The sequence below is a fragment of the Argiope bruennichi genome, chromosome 10, assembly GCF_947563725.1.
Source record: "Argiope bruennichi chromosome 10, qqArgBrue1.1, whole genome shotgun sequence".
Lineage (NCBI taxonomy): Eukaryota > Metazoa > Arthropoda > Arachnida > Araneae > Araneidae > Argiope > Argiope bruennichi.
Window position 1 is genome coordinate 27,824,702 of NC_079160.1, and position 21,370 is coordinate 27,846,071.

At 29.6% G+C, this 21,370-nt stretch overlaps 1 protein-coding gene across 3 annotated transcripts in view; it reads right to left on the reverse strand.

Annotated features, from left to right (window-relative positions):
• Positions 1–7,354: 7,354 nt before the first annotated feature.
• LOC129989379 (acetoacetyl-CoA synthetase-like) overlaps positions 7,355–21,370 on the reverse strand; it is a 41,768-nt gene continuing 27,752 nt past the window's right edge. For all 3 annotated transcript variants that reach the window (XM_056097883.1, XM_056097884.1, XM_056097885.1), the window contains exons 11-18: positions 20,029–20,218; positions 18,208–18,330; positions 15,960–16,073; positions 14,310–14,435; positions 12,871–12,940; positions 11,277–11,335; positions 10,768–10,970; positions 7,355–7,554 (exon numbers count right to left, since the gene is read on the reverse strand). In XM_056097883.1, coding sequence (XP_055953858.1) covers positions 7,420–7,554; positions 10,768–10,970; positions 11,277–11,335; positions 12,871–12,940; positions 14,310–14,435; positions 15,960–16,073; positions 18,208–18,330; positions 20,029–20,218 — 1,020 coding nt within the window. In that variant the 3' untranslated portion in view covers positions 7,355–7,419. The remainder of the gene's footprint in view (positions 7,555–10,767; positions 10,971–11,276; positions 11,336–12,870; positions 12,941–14,309; positions 14,436–15,959; positions 16,074–18,207; positions 18,331–20,028; positions 20,219–21,370) is intronic.

Here is a 21,370-nt window from a genome sequence, read left to right on the forward strand (position 1 = left end):
TGTACAGCCGTGGTCTTCATTACCTAATCGGGAAGCAGACACAGTATTAACCCGTTTACGTATTGGTCATACGAGATTCACCCATCTCCATTTGTTACTAGGTGAACAACCACCTCTATGTTCCCAGTGTGACTGTCAAATGTCTGTCCAACATATATTGTCAGAATGTCCAAATTTCAATGCTCAACGTTTGCACTTCTTTCAAAATACGAACACTCCATTATCCTTCTTACTTGGTAAGACACCACATGTTCAAATTTTTGAAATCAATTGGTTTTTATCCACATATTTAAGTTTTTTTTTCATCTTTCTCAAAAATTTTCACATTGTTTTTATAGCTGAAATTTTATATTTTAATCCTGAAAAACACAGTTTGGCACAAAAGCCCTGATGTTGGCTTTTCAAAATCAAGAAAATCAAATCAAATTTTACTGTAATGCAATTAATAGTAACAAATTTGCTTTGCATTTTTTTCTGATAATCTGTGAAACTTATAATATTCATGAATATTAATGTAAATTCGTTGCCAGTTTTTTATACAAACTAAAAACTTGCGTGAATGTCTGAAAGAAATTCGGAGAAGTAATTACAATCAGAGTTTGTTTCACTCCTGAAATATTAAGGAAGTTATTGAAATATTCCATATTGATTATTTGTGAAGCCACTTGTGATTCACATGAAAATAAATTATCCTCCGACAAAATAAAAGAGAACTGTCTAACTTCTAATGTCATTCAAACACTAAATAAAAGTCTAATTGAAGCTAAACACCAATATTACATAAAAATCAGGGAGAGTATAAACTTTGTCGCATCTTGACTAATAAACGTGCTTATTTATTGTCAATCACATATCATTAGCGAAATAACAATTCTGAAATAGTCTATTAGAGTGAAAAGATCGGCGAATAATCACTAGAATGCACGAAAGTACCACTAAAAGAAACTGAATACTTTTTTAAAAAAATTGACGTTAGAATTTTGAGAAATGATGATACAGTTTATTAAAATATTAATATATGCTATTTATTATACATGGTGGTTGAAATTAGTGTAAAGTATCCGACTAGGTTCGGAGGGGATTTTTTAAAAACAGCAACAGATATTTTAATCTTTATACAATGTTTTTTTAATATAAGGATAAATTGATGATTAAAAGTAAAATTATATATTATATAGCATAGTTTGATTTAAATTTTAGCATTTATTTACAAAAACTAGGAATGTTCTAGAGAAACAAATTATTAAAGTTTTTCATTTTTCTTTGAAACATCACATGTATAACACATCTTAGAATGTAACTTACTATTATCTAAGAATTCTACTCAAAAATAAAATTTTTGTGTGTAATATATGACATCATCTATGAACATTTTGGAATTTTTTCAACAAAATTTACATTTAACAATTATAAATCCACTTTCAGACCGTTCAACACCAAGTTCGTAGTTCATTACATTCTGCATAACATAACGAGCACTAATTATAAATTTCATAAAGATACTTGATTATTTTTTTGAGATATGACGATATTCGTACAGTAGAACTACGAAATTACTTGTTCTCCAGAAAATGACATTTAAAGTTTTTAAATGCTTATAAATAAGTATCATTTACATATCAATAATTTATTATAACTTGGCTTCTAATTGTCGTAGAGACAAAATAAAGATCACTGGAAACAAAACGTACCTATTTTTTGAAACTGCACATATATGAAAATCCAAATTTTCATCCAAATTCATATTTTTAATCTAGTCGGATACCTTAAAATTTAGCTTTTATTAATATCTTTCCGATTATTCGAGACGATTAGAATCTCAATCAAGTTGTATAATCGAAATTTTATTGTATACATATTGCTAAAAGTCAAATCAAATACAAATTTTAAGGTTACAGTCACTTACCTCTTATACAATAATTAAAAATCACCGAAAGAAATCTGTACCACTTTTTACAAAAGACTTTTTTCAAATAGAGAACCCGAAGCATCAATATCTCCTCTAGATCATCTTTGAGCTAAAAGAAAATCGTGAAGAAATTTTTATCTTTGAATTCAGAGGTTTGTCAGAAGTGATTGCCGGTATTACGATTGATGATGGTAGGTCACTCTCTCTCTCTCGGTCAGTTTATCTCTGCTATTATACAATCAGCATCTCATCTATTGCAATATTGAGACTAATTCAAATTGATGGATCCTTGATGAAAATTCACTTTATTCTAAAATTAGAAACTAGAATAATAAATGAAAAAATATTTTTAGAGATCATTTCATCGGTGCACTAAAACCATATTAGAAAAGCGTGATATTTTGATAAAAATAATTTTTTCTACCGAAAATTTGGAGATTAAAACAAACAAGTAGCAGCAACAACAACAAAAAGAAAAAAAAGCGATTTTGAGGCTTTAAGTCAATTGATATCATAAACTCATTTATAGTGCACTTGGAGTTTTATATAATGTAAATATTTGGATTTGGATTTGATGATACTCACTGTAACACTATAGCCTTCTATTATTTTCTGCACCTCAAGCTTTTATGATTTTGGTTTGACTCTAGATTTTACATAAAATTTATTTTCCATTATTACTACACTGATAAGAGTTTTTTTTAAAATAAAATTTTACATTTCTTATTTATCATATTTTAGTCTTTATTTCTTTTAATATTTATCAAGATTTATGAAAGTGATAAAACATCTAAGCTTTAACCAGGAATGGTGGGACATATATAAGCCACCATACCAAACCAAACCGACTTTCGTAACATTTACATTCCTATTCTAAACAATCACAAAATTTCATAGTGAAGAAAATTACTTTTCATCCATATTCTAGATTTCTGACAAATATTTCAAATTTGTACATAATCTATAAATTTGATATTCAATTACAATAGTAAATATCCCAATTCTTATTAATAATATTCTTATTCTGAGAAATAAAAGTTTTAACTATTATACTTTTATAATATTTTTAATTTCCCTTTTAAATTTCTTAATCAAAATTATGAATATCAAAACCACTTTTTAAAGTGCGAGATTGGTCTAATCACTTTTAGTAAATTCGTATTTAATGATATTTATAATTGTAACCTTACTTGAATATACTTGCATTTCTTTCTTATGATTCCATTATGTTTTTATTTCTTTATATATTGCTTGATTGAGGATAAAAAATATTATTTACGAATATTTTTACTGCAATAATGAAATGTTTAAAATCTTTTTATATTTTTTATCATCCATTTTCCAGTCTTTAATATATACTTCACTTCATAATTATAAATTTTACGAAAAATTTATTTATGCAAAATTTAGTGGATATATTATTAAACAACAATAGAAGTACAGAATTGTTAAAATTCAATACCTATGATATATTTTTAAATATGAAATTGTTTTAAGCCCTTAATTTAAAAGCTGCTAAAAATAAATTTTAAATATTAATATAGAGATCCCTAATATGGATAAAAAGAAATATATAAAATGATAAAGACGATATGGAAAAAATTCTTCTTATAGGTAATTTTTGGTAATCTCTTTATCGATAAAAGATTAAAATTAACAACCACAAGTTTGTCCGACTCTTATCTTTTCTAAGTTTTTCACCGTTCAAGATTTATTTTCATTGAAGTTTTAGTCAATCAAATTATTATCAATTTTATCTTTCTGATTTTGACAATGAGTCTTCCATTATAGAATGAATAAAATTGTACTTACCTCATTAACTGCAACATATCTCCTGTAGGATATTTCATTAAATATATTTTAAACAAACAAGTTTTTCAGTTGACTTGAAAGGAAGTCATTGCCATGTTAATTAAATACGTTCAAAGCTGTAAAGGAAGTAATCATCTATTAACTGCTGACGACGATAAAGCATAAGCGATAAAGCTTTTCCTCTCCGTTTTTGGCAAGATAGTCAAGATCTTCAAAAATTTGATTGATATAAAATATGTATTTACTACACGAAGCATTCAAAATCTTTTACAAAGAACATATATTATTGTCAAAACTAATACGAAATATTAGTGTAGTGAAAGAATTTGTCTCTCTGCAAAATAAATTTACCGTGAAGCCTCGGTATATAATTAAATAAGATACAAACTTGAGTATTCAAAATATTAAATATTTGTATTGAGTATTAAATATTTTCTTTACTGTTATCCTTTATTATAAGCAATTTTAAATATTTTAATCCATATCAGATATTAGATTATTTGTATTTCATTTTAATGTAATCACAGTATAAATATTTTTCTTATGTTTAATTATTCTCTATCACAACATTTCTTTATTATTTACCCATCTTTATTTACTAAATTAACTCCTATAAATATATTTAAATAAAAAAAAGTCATAGTTTATGATATTCCATCCTTAATTGATAAGTTTTTTTAGTATTTCTTCCCTATAAATTTATGACCGTCCTTCCAAAATTATTGTGACATGATATTCTTTCATCATTTGTCTTTAAGATTTTGTTTACTTAAATACTGAAATATACGATTTTTTAAAAATATTTTAATAAATTTGAAAATTAAGCTTTATTAACGTCTTTCTTTTTTATTATTACAATAGAATTCATATTTTTTAAAACTAAATCAGGTAATTTCTGTTAATAATCATAAATATAAGCTTTAAAACTTGAATTTCTGGCTATAATTGTTGCTGTAAAAGCTCAAGCTCAATTTTTGTCCTTTGCATTCTAATTTCAAGGAATCCCTTACAGGGCCATTAATAGAAAATGCCATTCTGGAGAATTGACCTGTGATATGAATGAATTTTGATAAAGACAGCATTTGGCCACAGCAAATCCTGTTGATACTGCTTCATTCAATAGTGGCGGGGTAGTTGGCTGTGCACAGGAAGATGTAGGCCATTGTTGTCCCAGTGACTTAAGGCATCGTATAGCCGAGAAATTTGAACTGGAATAAAAGCTTGCGAGTTCTACCTCAATATGTAACCTTAACTAAAGCTTTTCATTAATAGGTAGACAGACAGATGCTTTAGTAAGGATTTATTTGCTGGAGGTTAGTTAGATGTCACAGGTTTTCATCGAAGCAAAGCAAATATTTAACCTTAAGTAAAGCTTTTCATTAATAAGTAGACAGACTGATGCTTTAGTAAGGATTTAATTGCTGGTGGTTAGTTAGATGTCGCAGGTTTTTATCAAAGCAAAGCATGAATGTAGGAAATTGTAACCAGTTTTTCCACATACTAATCCTAAAGTGATACCAAAGTTAAAGTGATATCTAAGAAACCTCAGTTATTCAAAGTCTCTTTGACCAATAGAACTAGTTTTATTTTTCCTTTATGAATTTTGGGCTCCTAGACTCGATTAATCATGCTTTTCCACGTGGACTTAATCACAGTATGTCTTTAAAAAAGTAACTTAATGCCATTTTATACTAAAAAAAAGTATACTAAAAGAAAGTATTGTAATCGTTGAAAAATTCGAAATCGACTTTTTGACGAATTTCTACATTTTGGACCTCGCCGAATCTGAAAAACATTTTCTTGAAATTACGTCTATGAACACAATTAATTTGAGAAATAAAATTTCGTACATGAATTTTACACCAAAATTATAAATTTCCTTCAAATTTCAAACCGAAATCCGTTTAGAGAAAGGAAATCAGTGCGATCGTTTGAGCAAAAGTGAATGTAATAACTATATGAAGTAAAGAGCTAGATAAATAAAATTTGGTTCGCAAGTTTAACATCTAAAAACGTAAATTCGTATTCTCTTTGGAACCAAATTCGTCAAAGATGGACTGTCTATCGATCGATAATTTTGTATGCATCTAAATTTGATAAATGCAAAAGAATAACATCCTTGGCTAGGTGAAGTCTGATTCATAGTTTTAGCCTCTAAATTTTAAATTCTTATAACATTTTGAAGCAAATGTATCAGAGTGTTGACATTCTGTACTTTCGGAGGTATATAAACACAATGACTTAAATGAGATTTGGTATGTTATCTTGTGACAACGATGCAATACGATGCCAAATTCGTGTTACAATCGGTAGGGAGAAAAAGCGTCCAAAATGCAATTTTTGATTTTCGCATACTTATACATTAAGTGCATGTCAACGATTAATCTCTTTGGATCGCACGTCAGATTCAATAACAATGCTAAATGCATGCAAAAAATAGGTATGAATTAATTACATAGAAATGACAAAATAAGTACCGGCGTTTCTTTTAATACTACAAAGTATAAAACGTTCCTATATGGAATTAGGAAAAATAAAAATCTGCGCAATCATGGCACTTACGGCTCTGTCCAAAGTCCAAAATTTTATGGGGGGAGGGGTCGGAACCTTTATTTTAGAGTATGCCAGAAAATTTGGAAGACAATTCTCATTTTTTTTACTTTAAGAACAGATTCCAGTTACAAAATTATTGAATAAAATATTTAATTTAAATAAACAATGATTAACATAATTTTTTAATATCTTATTGTTAAATAACCCAAGTTAAGGTAAGTGGCTACAAGTTCGGAATGAATTTTTTGAAAAACGTTCGAAAATAGTTATATTTTTGAATATATGCATAAAAAGTATTGATAAAACATTATGATTTTAAAATAGACGAAGTAAGTGGCAAAAGATTTTTAAAAAATTAGAAAAAGGGCCTTTTGGGGGGGGGCTCAAAAGAGTAATAAAGCAAAAACCTTCCAGTTTAGAGGTTTATCAAATGATTTGCTAAAAATTTTGTAGATAGCTTAAGAAGCATCATCTAGTTTCTTAATTAAAAAATAAGCTATATTTCTATCCATTCTTTAAATATTGTTCGACTGATAAATAACAAGAAATTTTCGATTTTTTTTCACTTTCTGAAGAACTAAAACAACAATGAAATATTTTTTAAAGAATAGATTACTTATTCCCTAGTTCAGGAACTGCAGAACACATTGAGAAATTATTAAACCAAATTTGAACAAAAAATATTCATTAGATTTTTGATTTATGAGCCTTTTCGTAAAAAAATTCTACCGACGATTTGAATTTGAAAAAACAGCATCTAAAAAAATACAAAATACCATTAAAATGTACGTAAATACAAAAATAAATTCAATGTAACTTTCCAAACAATAGACATAGAAAGAATATTCCGACGGCTTTATAAAGAAGCCTGTTCAAACATTAAGAATATTAAATTTAGAAAATTCATAAATTCTCAAAAAATCGACTTTTCAACGTAGTCATCTACTAAAGGAAAAGTTTCAAATTTCTTGATATATTTAACAAAATATTTTATTTTGTGAATATTAATTCGAATTTGTGGATTATTTCGTGGATATTAATTCGTTTCTCAGTCGAGAGTAAAAAAAAGCAGAATTTCATGCAAAAATAAATATTTATTAGTGATATTAAAATTCCCTTACAATTGAAAACACATTTTGCAGTAGTTAAAATTCTCCCAATTCAACAGTTTTGAAGAATTCTATAGATGATGGATTAATAACAATGTCAACGTTTGCAATTTGTTTCTTGTTTATAAGTTTCTTCACCAATCCGTTTAATTTCTTTCCTGTCAGGTTGTACTGTAATAAAATAGAAACAAAGGTACTTTAAATCAAAGAAATAAATATTTATGGCAAGTTTTTAACAAAAATAAGTTACCTTGTATTAATTTTTTAACTTTATATAAAAAAAATAGCCATTTTCTTAGCTCGGAAAAGCAATATTGAACAGAAAGCATAATTATGTATGGAGAATAGAGCAGTTAAGATCTAGTGGTTAGGTTTCGTCTTCTCTGTTAGAGAGCTTCAAATTGGAAACCCGATTACAATAAATATCTGTCGTGTATACAAATCTCGCGCATGATAAATTTATCATTATGGGCCAAACTTACTCTCATTTGTGCGGTGCTTGAGTCTGAATGGGAAGAGTCATCTCCGTTTTCGTCATCGTCATCGTCATCTGATCAAAGTTCAAAATTACGATATCCCAAAACAGCTCTTTTATTACTTCTGATAGGATGTTAAAATAAATATGCAGAATATTACATATATTAAATGAAAGAACAATTATTTTTTTATTAAAGATTTTTTGTTTGTTATATAATAAAAGCTGGTTCAAGTGAAAACCAAATTTTTATTTTTGATATTTAGAATTCGATTAACAGAAGCAAAAGGGACCTACGATTGAGTAAACAATCAGAAGGACAGAAAAAGAGAGTAAAAGATTGTTCATCATAAGATTTACATAGTTTCAAGTGTTGATAACAATTGTGTATGATTCATTTTAAGAGAAAAAAGGTTTAGTTTTGGTTAAATTGCTTTTAATTTGAAGTGCTATGATTTATCTGAGGAGTATAAATGCTTAGTTATAATTATATTAAAGTCCCGTTTCAAAGCAAAATTATAACTATTTTTTGAGACGAACATCTTAATTTTGAACCTTGGTCAGATAACGAAAACGACACCTGTGCTAACACTCCCTCTTCAAACATCCACAGCACACCAACGGGTGGACGATTGGCCAATGACAAGAATTTTAACATATTTAGGCCTGCATACAAGACCGATTTTAGAAGAATTGGGTTTCGAACATGAAGCCCTCTGGTTCCGAAATCGTGACCTTACCACCAGGCCATCGTTGCCTTAGGAGGATAATTTCAGAAGATTAAATAGTATGTACTATATTTGGATTGTAAGTTTTAAAATCTGCTTATTTAAATGCGTTGAGGTTGCATCTTGTATGCTTTGAAAAATTATTGAAGTGATGAAATGAGTTAGTAATTCATTCATTATGCAAACAATTTGCTAAAAAAAACTTTTTTCCAAGTCACATGAATGATACTGCATATGATGCGATTTATAAGGCATAGTTGGTTAATAACAGAGCGAATACTATGCTGATAAAAATTCTATAAGATTATTTTATCTGTTGCATGAATTTGTATTCTAATGCATGTGGTCAAGCAATAATTTAAAAGAGGAACAATTTTTTTTTTATTATTATTATTCACCAAGTAAATATCATATTAAAGAAAAAGTATCCTTACTACGGAGATAAACAGATTTGATAAAATTAACTTTATTTTGACTATGTCACAAACCTTTCCTTTTGATCATGTTTGTTATTATACATTTTAAATGTTCTTATTGTTCTTCACATATTTTTTAAAAAATATTATATATTTTTATATTCCATTTGAAATTTTATTTAATCTTTACATTTTATGACTAAGAAAATTCTTATACCTCCTCTTAAGATGGAAATTTTTTTTGGAGAAACATTATTGAATCCCTTTCCTTAGAAGATAGGAAAGTGCTCCATTTTTTCTGGACGCTTAGACTGGAATTAAGTTGCTCTTGCACTTTTTTTTATTAACAATCAAGGATGCATCATCCACGTTTCAATATAATTCAAGTGGAAGAGAATTCTTACAACTTGATTAACCCTTAACTGGGGAGTGCGGTATCACAAATTGCTAAGAATGAACTTTTGGTCACCACTATTTTATTTTAAGCACAATCGAATGCATCGACCCTGTAGCTTCTATTTTAAGCACAATCGAATGCATCGACCCTGTAGCTTCTATTTTAAGCACAATAGTGGACCCAATGCATCGACCCTGTAGCTTCTATTTAAGCACAATAGAATGCATCGACCCTGTAGCTTCTATTTTAAGCACAATCGAATGCATCGACCCTGTAGCTTCTATTTTAAGCACAATCGAATGCATCGACCCTGTAGCTTCTATTTTAAGCACAATCGAATGTATTGACCCTATAGCTTCTTGTTTCGTGACCTTCACTATACGTGCATTTTTCAACCGGTTTCAGCGAAAGCTTTAAAATATTTCAGCAATTTCTTTGAGCGACGTCTTTTAGACCGCACCTCCCTTTTAGTGTTCCAGTACTATACAAGGGTTAGCAGATGGCTCTAAAACTTAGTCCTAGAAATATCATCCAATCTACTGATCTCCGTTATGAAGCAGAGCTCCGAAGACTTTTAAATGAAGCAGAAAGTGATTTTAGTGATGAGGACAACTGTGCAGAAGATATTTTCGGCGAAGGTTCGCATTCGTCTAATGCTGATATGCATGTTGAAATATAATTAATTTTTTTTAGGGATAGTGCATTTTGAAAAAATTTTAAAATATATTAATATACCAAGAGAAATATCTGCAGTATTTGCAGGCTGATTTTTATACTTGTACTTAACCTATATGTTTAAAAGGCTCTCGAAAACGGTGCTGCGAATGTTCAAAAGTTTCTGCGTAGAAATGATGCCGATAGAAAAAATGGATCAATTTTACCCATTGTCTATTTTATTTTTCATATAATTGTTGAATTCATCATTATAATTTTTATATACCTTTGTACATGGAAAAATAAACATGATTTAAAAAGTGAAAAGTAATATGTTTTTTCAAAAATATTATTTGTTGTAACATATAATTTGAGAAGAAAATGCATGTTCAAATGCAATTAGAGTTTTCAATGATATGTTTTAAAAAATTTCTAAAACATTTATATATCAAGAAAACTATATGGAATATATTGGCTGATTTTCATACTTTCATTAGAAAATTTAATGTGAGTGTAAAGAAAATACGGTCTCGTTGACCGCACATCCCAAGTTAAGCGTTAAAAAGCGAAAGATTAATCTTATTAAGGTTGATCAATCCTGATGACCTATTACAGTAGTATATGTATCTACCTAAGTTGAAGTAAAAAAATTACTGATAAAGCACCTATATCCCTTGCAAAGTGAAGAAATACATTTTTTCAAAGATAACATACCGGTATGTCAGGAGCTTCCATTATAATGTCCGGAATATGCTCGTAGGTAAGGTGCCGTTCGATGGTCTCATTTATTTTCTGCTTTACTTCACCAGTGAGGGTATGGCCAGGACGCATCTTTACAAATAATATAACTCTTTCATCCATATCTTTGTTGTACTGAGAAACGACTACGCTGTCCTTTAAACCTGGGAAACCTTCCACTGCGAAAAAAAAAAAAATAAACAACAAAATGAATATGGATTAACCCCTTGAAACGATTTGACAAAATCCTGGCTCTGACGAGTTAGTTATTGTACTTCTATCGGAAATAGACCAATTCATGTGTTGAAAGAAAAGTATGGAGTGGAAAGCAGCTGCACATATGAAAAAAAGAATTATTTCTTAAAACCTTTCCTTGATGTTGTAGAGAAACATGTTATAAGGTTTCTTAAAATTAGTTCAAAAGAAATAAGTTAAACATTTTATTTAGTATCTGCATGTAAATTTCAATTCGTAAAATTACTTACAGGCGAAGTAAATGTCTGAACAGTTATATCTTGCTCCTTTTGGATCCATGGTTTCATCGCTGAAATTAAACAAAGCTGTAAAATTAATTTCTATTTTTAATAATGTAACGAAGCAATTAATAAATTAATAATAGCAATTAATAATAATGTAATAAGCAATTAATAAAAATAACAGATATAAAGATGAGCAAATACTGGAATTTTTTATATACAGGTTTTAAAAAGAGGTATAATAGAATGAAGCAATGATAGATATTATCTAAATAAGTTTAGAATTTATTAAATTCGCAATGCCTTTTAATTTTTAATAAATGTTTAGAATTTTTTTATTATATTTAATCTTATTTTATTACATTCAATGTTATTATATTCAATTCCTTTATCATATTGTTTAGGTATTTCATACTTTAATATTTTTACTTTGACCTTCAGATTTTTGACTCAAAAATTTCCAACGTTTCACTGCTTCAATATAAAATGCATTTTCAAAAAATTATTATTTCTAGATTTTTAGAGTTGAGCATTTTGTAATTCATAAGTATAAATTAAAAAAAAAATCCTTCAATAATATTTTTAAAATTCAATATCAGATGGTGCTAATTGTATGCTGTCATAAGTTAACCTAGCAGCTCTTAACTTCTGAAAATATTAAAATTATGTATTGACATTGAAAATATGTAATTGTAACAAAAAAAATTCAAAATTATATAATTATAATAAAACTTTCTTTTATTACAATTGCATAATTGTTTTGTTTTTTTCAATATATAATTGTAAAAAACTTTCAAAACTCTTGTTCATAAGGAAGTGAGACAAAATTCCACTTTTATTAGCATGAAAGCAGACAAGTTAAATAAAAGTGTATAAAAAATGGTAATTAAGATGCTACAGAAATTGATAAAATATTGCACCAAATTTATAATATTGCTTTCCTGCGCATAAAGTATCCTGTAAGGATGATAGTTTTAGAGATATAGTAATGATTGCTGAATGGATGCCTATTTAATAATCCTGATCCTTAGTAACAAACTTAAGTGTCAATTTAGAGACGAAACTGAACTTCCAATATTCGAGAGCATTAGAATTTTATTTTCAGAGCTTATTCTAGAATATTCGATACCCTGTCAAAAGATCTATAAAAAATTGTATGAGCACTGATGAGAGTAGATGAAGTGGGAGGCATGAGTAGCTGAAAGGAGTTTATTTTTTGGGGGGAGGGGGGGTGATCTGCAGATAGTTCTTAATAAGCAGTGCATGCTGTTGCGGTTATTTAATAGTGATCTGCTGCTTGTAAGTTATTCAGTTCTGCAAATTTCCATTTTGTGTATTTCGTTTGTGTTTTGTGTTCTCGTGTAGAATCTTTTACTGAATCTCTTTGGACTTTCTATTGTGGTATAAACAGAAGAATTTTGATTTTCGTTTAACAATATAATAATCAAATATATAAGAGTGTAAAAGTTGCAAAATGAGTTTTTGAAATAGAGAATTCTTGACAAAAAAAATTTCTTTAAGATATTAGTTGAACTGACATAATCATTACTGAATTAAAGGAATTTAAAAATATCTTTAAAATAAATTATCAAATAGGGAAAACCTTCTGCCATATACAATGAATCCTTTTGTGACTGGATTCTGCCAGGCATCGTCTCCATTATTCCAGTATCCTAGAATCAGAGAATCAATAATTAAGATATTAGAAATAAAATAAATTATATCTGAGCCTTTTATATGAAAAGTAATATTTTGCTATTTCTTTTTCAGCAAAATTATAGACATTTATTTCAAAAAAATCGTTTCTCTCTAGAAATTAATAATTTATATTTCTAAAGAGTAAGTTCAAGAGAAATGAAAGAATATAAAAGAAATTTTGAATAACATCTCTATTAAACACGAAAGTCCGCGAATCAATGCATGATAGCTCCATGAAGGCGAGCCTAATTAGTCTTCGTCCTCGTCATATTGCCGCATTGAAGAAAGACAGTCGAATCTCCATGGCCGAATAGTCATGGCACTGGTCTCATGATCAAGAGACCTGGGTTCGAATCCCACTAGAGACAATGTGATTAACCATTTAACTGTTTCATTTTCTGTACTATCTAATAAGATGACACCTTCTATTTTGGGAATATTTTCTTATTTTGATTCAAATGGGAATCCATTGAATACTTGACATCTATATATTCGAAGTAATTTTAATATTGAATTATAATCGTTATGAATGGTATTTTTTTTTTTTTTGCTTACAACTATCAAATTTCGATAAATCTATGCACGTATGGCACTCGGGCAAAACAGTTAAGGGGTTAATAGTATATGTAAATACTTAATTCCTCGATTTTATGTTCTCCTTTATTTCATGTTCCAGAAGATACTGGACATTTCTTTAATTTACCAAACAAGTGTTCTGGACTTTTCTTACTGTCTCCAGAAGAGTATTCTGGAACTTTCTCTGCTTGTATAAAAGCAGAAGATTTGTCAGTTACTGTATTCTCAGTTCAGAGTTCAGTTAATAAATTGGTTTAGCTCTGCCTCTTGTGTGTGCCATTCAGTTCTGTACTATAGTTCTACGTGACAATATGACCACGGTTCAAAATTACGAGTTCCGTCCCAAAATAGCCCTAGTGTTGCTTTACAACGGGGCATTAATATAACTAAACTAAACTATTTCCCCATTTTTAGCTTATTTATCATTCGAAACTCAATGTTTTAAAGAATGTACAGAAATACGGTTTAGGTTTTAGTTCAGATAATGTAGATAATGTATTTCCTAAGCTATCTGCAAAATTTTAAACAAATCATTTGATAACCTTCTAAACTAGAAGTTTTTTACTTTATACCGCTTTTGAGCCAAGAAAGGGCCTTTTTTTATTAAAAAATTGTTATTTAACTAGTATATTTTGGTTTCATATTTTTTTTAATCCTTTTATGCAAAAATTCAAAAATATAATTATTTTAAAGCAAATTATTAGTAACATACCTTAATTCTATTTGGCTTGAATGGAAGTAAAAGTAAAGAAAATTGTGTTTAGTTACCAGGATGTTGCGCCAAATACATCTCTGTAACCTTCTGTTTGTTTTCATCGTTGAGTAGACTTATTGGAAGAGCTGGATAAGGATTCGCAAGCACGCATTCACCCCTTTGTCCGATTGTCGGTTTGCCTGAGTTTGAAGGAAGAATAGTTCAATGCATCGAAGAGAAAAGGTACATCTAAATTATGTGTTTCAGAATGAAAATTTCTTTAACGCAAGAAAAGAATGGATATCGTTGGATTAAATTAACTAGGAAGAAAAATTATATTAAGGTATTAGACTAGATTGAAAACATGAAGTTGGATAAAATTTGGCATTCTTTTTTTTATTTTTTATTTCATTTTATTATTATTATTATTGCAGTTTTAAAAAAATAGGTACGTTTATGTTTCCAATGGTATCTTTATTTTGTTTCTATGTCAATTAGAAACCAAATTATAGCAAACTATTCACATCTCACATGTTGTTGTTTGTTGTTTCTTATGGCACTTGCCATGGACAAGCCAGCCCGCTGTTCGAAGCCAGCTGCTTTAAAGCCAGAGGGGGAGCGCCTCTTGTTTCTATCGTAGCGCCATCTAGGGCCAAGAGAACGTCTTAGCTACACACACGTCACAACCCTTTTTACGGGGCGGACTTCATTCACGCATTTCATTCACTCAACCACAGATCGTAATTTAGACCCAAATCAGAGAACGATCACCCCTGATCCAGTACCCCCAGTGGTATTACTCTCGACATGGAGAACTTTGTGACCACGACAGATTTAACGCGCGTCAGCCACCAAGCACGCGGGGAATCTTCGGCCGGCGGGGTTCGAACTCGCAACCAAAGGGACGCGAATCCGATGCTCTACCAACCAGGGAATTCCACCCCTATAATGTTATTCACATGTAAGTGATGCTTATGTATAAAGATTTAAAAAATTTAAATGCATTTTCAGAAGAACGAGTTTTTTCATAATTCTAGAGTCCGAGTATCGTGATATTTCAAAAAATAATCAAGTTATTTTAATAGAAATTATAATTAGTATTCGTTATGTTATGCAGAATGTAATTAACTATGGATGATGATTAACGTTGTTGTTGAATGATCTAGAAGTGGATTTATGGTTGTTGAATGTAAATATTGTTGAAAACGTTCCAAAATGTCATAGGTAATTTCATATATTACACACAATTTTATTTTTCAATATGATTCCTTGTTAATAGTTACACTTTAAGATGTTATATTACAAAGACAAATGAAAAACTGTTGCGATTTTTTTATATCTAGAACAATCCTACTTTTTGTATATAAATGCTAAATTTACATTAAAATGTGCTTTTTCATCAAAACCTACATATATATTTAAATAATATAACTTTTGTTCATTGTTTTATCCTTATATTAATAAAAAAATACAAAAACTAAAATAAGCTTTTTTTTCTTTGAAAAATCCCCTCCTTACCTTAAGAGATACCTTTAAAGAGATTTTTTTTCTCCCTCACAGAAGTTTTTTTTTTAACATTTTAAATTTACAAATTACATTTTACAGCATTTATAAAATACAAGAACGCAATTATAAAAGAAACATTAATATTTCTTGCCAAAAAATTATCTTTTGCTTTGCCGATTTAGAAATAAACATTTAAAACTGAATTGGCGTATTGTTACCTTTTTCGTCAAGAATTCGCACATCCATACCGAGAGACGGTAATTGTATTTCTCCCCTGTATACCGGCATATTGTGATCAACACCGCTCAGCAGGCCAAATACTTCAGTGGTACCTAAACAAGAATAGATGCACGTCTTAAAACATTTTAGAAGGTACAGCATATTAGCAGAGTTTTTTCAAATTATATTTTTGTCTAATTTTGATTGATAATCAATGATTTAAAGAACATCCATAGTTCGAAATAAAAGAAAATAAATTTATAAACACTATATGAAATGTTAAAGCAAATCTAAATCATGATATATAAATAAATATCATTCCTAGATTATTTAAAATATAAAATTAACTCTGCTATTCTGTTCGCATTTACTTGACGAATGTAACGAACGGTTGAATATTTACTACCAACTTCAGGATGCTATGTTGTCCCTATTTTGATAAAAGATATTACATTTAAAATTTTTTTTATTTATTAATAGTATATACGTGATATAATTAAAAATTACTGTAATAATAAATATCTAAATATACAGCTTATGTATCTAAAATTAAAAAAAAAAATGAATGGGAGCATTTTTTAAAAGTTTACATCTAATATGTGTTTCCATTTGGACAAAAATGTACTTCATGAAGCTTACAGATATGTTTTATAATTTTTGTACAGTTTATTTCATTTATTATCATCATTTGATGGCAAAAATCTTAAATTGTCACGCTTATTGCTCAATTATTAATTAACAGCGATAAACCATTTTCTTTTACCTTAAATTCCTTCTAGTGTATTTCGTGACTTTGTGGAAATTGAATTGCCAAGGATTGAACCCGCGATGTTAGGATCCATAGCCGCGTAACATAACCACTAGACAAAAGTCATCACCCCAGTCCGGAGGCTGTTAACTGGCTTATGAAGCTACCACCACAATACTCCCCAACCAGTGATCCGGCGGAGAGATCAACGATATTATCGAGTCAAGCGTTATGGTGAGCGCGTGTGAGTTGTTGCTGTTTAAGTGGTGTTGTTTGGCTGTTGCGTCAAGTGAGTCTGACGACTTTTTGGTTGCTACTTCAAGTGTGTCTGACGACTTTTGCTGCGTCAAGCGAGTTTGTCGACATTGTGGTTGCTTTTTGTTGTGGGTAGATGGCGCCACGACAGCTGCACGAAGGTTGCGTGGCCAAGGACACCAATGTGGAAGATTGTATTCCCTAGGGCCGAACCCACGACGTTTGGGTCCTTAGCCGCGTAACATAACCATTAGACAAAAGTGATCACCCCAGTCCAGAGGCTGTTAATTGGCTTATGAAGCTATCACCACAATTTTTCATTTTTTGGAGAGATCTGTATCGATAAATTTTTTTATTTGCTTAAATTTTCTCAAAACAGTCTTTTGGTCTAATTGTTTTCAAACCTTTTAATAGTTACTGCAGCCCAGAGAATAAATGCATTGCAATCAAAACTAACAAAAAATTGTTGTAGCGATATATTTTTCTTTATATTTACGAATATATTTATCAAGTTGGCAATTTGTTTTTTTTTTTGTTGTTGTTGTTTTTTAATATGTGTGTACGAAGTGTAGAGAAAGTGTTGTAATCGGCAAAAAAATTCGAACTTAAGATTTTGACGAATCTCCACCTTTTAGGCCTACCTGAGTTCGAAAAATTCATTCTTGGAAAATGTGTCTATCTGTGACGAGCATAACTAAAAAATGCTTTGAGCTAGACAGATACAATTTGGTTTTACTCCAAATTTGGAGATTTCTATCAAATTGAGAAAAATCTGTTCAAAGAAAATCTGTCTGTCCGGCTGTTAGAATATAAGTTAAGACGATGATTACGAAACGAATGATTTTCTGACAGAAAGTTTTTCAATAACTGCAGCTGTTCAGAAGATATGGAAATGATTATCATTGACTGCTTTTTAACCTCATTTCAAAGCACTTATCAGTTGCATTATCTTCCAATTCCTTTCATCTTTAAAGCTGCAATCTTTATAAAATCAAAAAAGAAAATAGGGGAAAAGGAGAGGGAAATAATTTATTTCCCTTATATATCTTCAGATAAATAAAAAAAAAATCTATTTTTGTCTACAGTTTTATTATAGAAATATATAAAAGATATTATATGTCATTTGATGTACTTATGCTACAAAAAATATATTTGATTATCCAAGGTGGGGTAATTTATGTGAGTTAATTAGAAACAGAAGGAAAAAAAAGAAATACGTTCAGAGAAAATTATCTGACACCTACCGTATGCAGGAGAACAGAACATGCCAGGTTTCACTTTTTGGGAAAGAAAATCGAATGCGCTCGGTTTGGCCGGACTTCCATTGGGAAGGATCTGCCTCAGAGATTTTAAGGAATGTTTGGAAGCTAAAACGGAAGAGTGATGAATAAAATAGTACTGGATAATATATTCATCTTTATTCATCTCGATATATTCATCTAATATAGTCATCTCGAAATATTATATTTATTCTTTCATGTGTTATGTATTTACTGACATCGTTCCCTTAAAAAATCACTTTAAAGCATTTTATGACTTTTCTTACTAGAGGTGGGCTTTATTAATCCAATATCACAAATCAGTTGGTGTGAGCCAAGTTAAAAACACCTTGTAATAAACATGTTAGATTTATACTTTAGATTATATAGGTACATTTTTTGTGCAAAATAATACGACAGTAAAATGTTATATAAAAATCAGCATTAGAAAAACAATATTTCCACACTGTTCGAACTTGGATTTTTAAATCAGCATTTACCAATAATTTTTCTGCCGATATAAAATTCGTCGTATGAAAACAATACTGCATCCTAATTGAATTTGCACTTTTAAACAGAATATAACAATAATTTTTGGATAGTAAAGACTTATGTCTAGAAAACTATGTAATGAAAATATGGAGTAAGATTATAAATTTCCCATATTTGATTGAAATAGGGTCATAATATGGAATCAGCCCATATAAATTTTTTCTGTTACCTTGATGCGGAGCTGAAATATTAAGATTTTTTAATATTTCACTATCTACGTTATTTTAATTCAGCTTCAATTTTTATACCATGGGCTGAAGGATACAGATCACAATTATGAAAATAGTAAAATGTGTTAAGTTCACAAAAAATACTAAAGATAAGTTCAAAAGCATGCTAAAAAGCACCAAAAATAAGTTCAAAAGCATGCTAAAAAGCACCAAAAATAAGTTCAAAAGCATGCTAAAAAGCACCAAAAATAAGTTCAAAAGCATGCTAAAAAGCACCAAAAATAAGTTCAAAAGCATGCTAAAAAGCACCAAAAATAAGTTCAAAAGCATGCTAAAAAGCACCAAAAATAAGTTCAAAAGCATGCTAAAAAGCACCAAAAATAAGTTCAAAAGCATGCTAAAAAGCACCAAAAATAAGTTCAAAAGCATGCTAAAAAGCACCAAAAATAAGTTCAAAAGCATGCTAAAAAGCACCAAAAATAAGTTCAAAAGCACGCTAAAAAGCACCAAAAATAAGTTCAAAAGCTTGCTAAAAAGCACCAAAAATAAGTTCAAAAGCATGCTAAAAAGCTAAAAATAAGTTCAAAAGCATGCTAAGAAGTACTAAAAATAAGTTCAAAAGCATTCTAAGAAGTACTAATGATAACTTCAAAGCTGATTGCAGAAGAATAATTCTTATTCACGATCCACAAAGAACACTTATAAATTTTAGAATAATTAATAAATTGATTGTTAGTGAAGATAGCTTTTATAATTAATACTAAAGCCGCAGGTTCTTGAAACATTAATTTAGAGTAATCCTAGTGGTAGTATTCAATTTACGTTATATAAGTAAGTTATTATAATTTTAAATAATATAAAATGTTTGGCTTGATTTACTTAAAGAATTTCACCATCATTTGGCTTGAGATGGAGTATCCCCAAATTGGCGACCCCTCTGATAACCTTTGCGTTTTATTATTAATTACAGCCTGAAAATCTTCAAGTTGGAACGAACATTTGGCGACATTGTCAAATCAAATCCTTATTATACAAGATGGAAATAAGTGAATAGAACTTTATATAAGGTTATGAAAATACTTACTGGGACCCCAGCCTTTTGTGTCCAATTCATCAATAGTGCTGCTCCACAAATACAGCGAAGTTATGCCAAATTTGTCTACCAAGTCCCAAAATCTGGTGGGAGATTCTTCAAATGGATCGCCATCATACATTACTACTGTTAAACCCAAATGCAAGGCGTTCACGTTCATATTCCATGAAATCCAACCATTCTGATGAAAAATATCCAAATTAGAAAAAAGTTTATTTGTATTTTAGATCTAAATATCAAAAATATATTAAGAGACAACATACAGCAAAACCTCTGTGGTTGTATTGTTGTTGCTTATGGCACTTGTCATAAACAAGGCCGCTGACGAACTCAGCGATTTAAACCGAGTTTTAGCGTCTCTTGTTTCAGTAGCGCCATCTCGGGCCAAGAGTACTCCTTAGTTGCTCATACGTCACAGCCCTTTTCACTGAGCGGACTTCATTTACTGATCCATAGATCGTAATTTGGATCTGAATCGGAGAACTATCACCTATGATGTAGTAACCACAGTGGTATTATCTCGAGTTAGAGGACTTTGTGGCTAAGACAGATTTATATGTGCACCAGCCACCTTGTACATGGAGGGTCTTCAGCCGGTGGGGTTCGAACTCACAATCCAAGAGATGCGAATCCAACGCCCTACCAGCCAAACTATCCCGGCCCCTGTAAAACCTCTATAGAATATTAGCCCATAGTGTTGCTTTAGTCCTGACATATTCCTATCCATTTAAAAGTAAAAACAAATCTTTACAACTCAGAAAGTATACGATAATACATCACAAACTCAGCTTCCAGCACACCGTTACTTTTTTATTTTTTATTCCAAAATAAAAGGATCTGTGTGTGTTTATTTACAATTTGTATTAAAAAAAAGTCAGCTTTTTATGACCAGTTTGGCATCAATAACAAAGTTATAAAAACCTTCTAAATGGTTTTACTGTATCAGCATCAGTACCTGAATCAGCATGATTGATGGATATAATGTATGACAATCAGTCAAGGACTCAAAATTTTTAAAGAATAAATTATTTTTAAATCAATGAAACTTTTAAAAATGAATTTAAATCTTAAGTTTCCTTTATGACATTTGCAAGGTATTTTGTACATAATTAGTCAAAAAAAAAAAAAATCACTGACGTATTATTTTGAATAAATTGTTCGTCTTTTTATCATTTAATGAATGTTCGATATATAAATGTTAAAATCTCGTACATCTAAAGTTTTCTTCGTAAAAATAAACAGGTACCAAATTACAAATCCATACTAAGTGAAAATGATTAACAATTCTTGGAAACCAGGATTAAAATTTTAATTACGCGAATTTTAGAGAGGA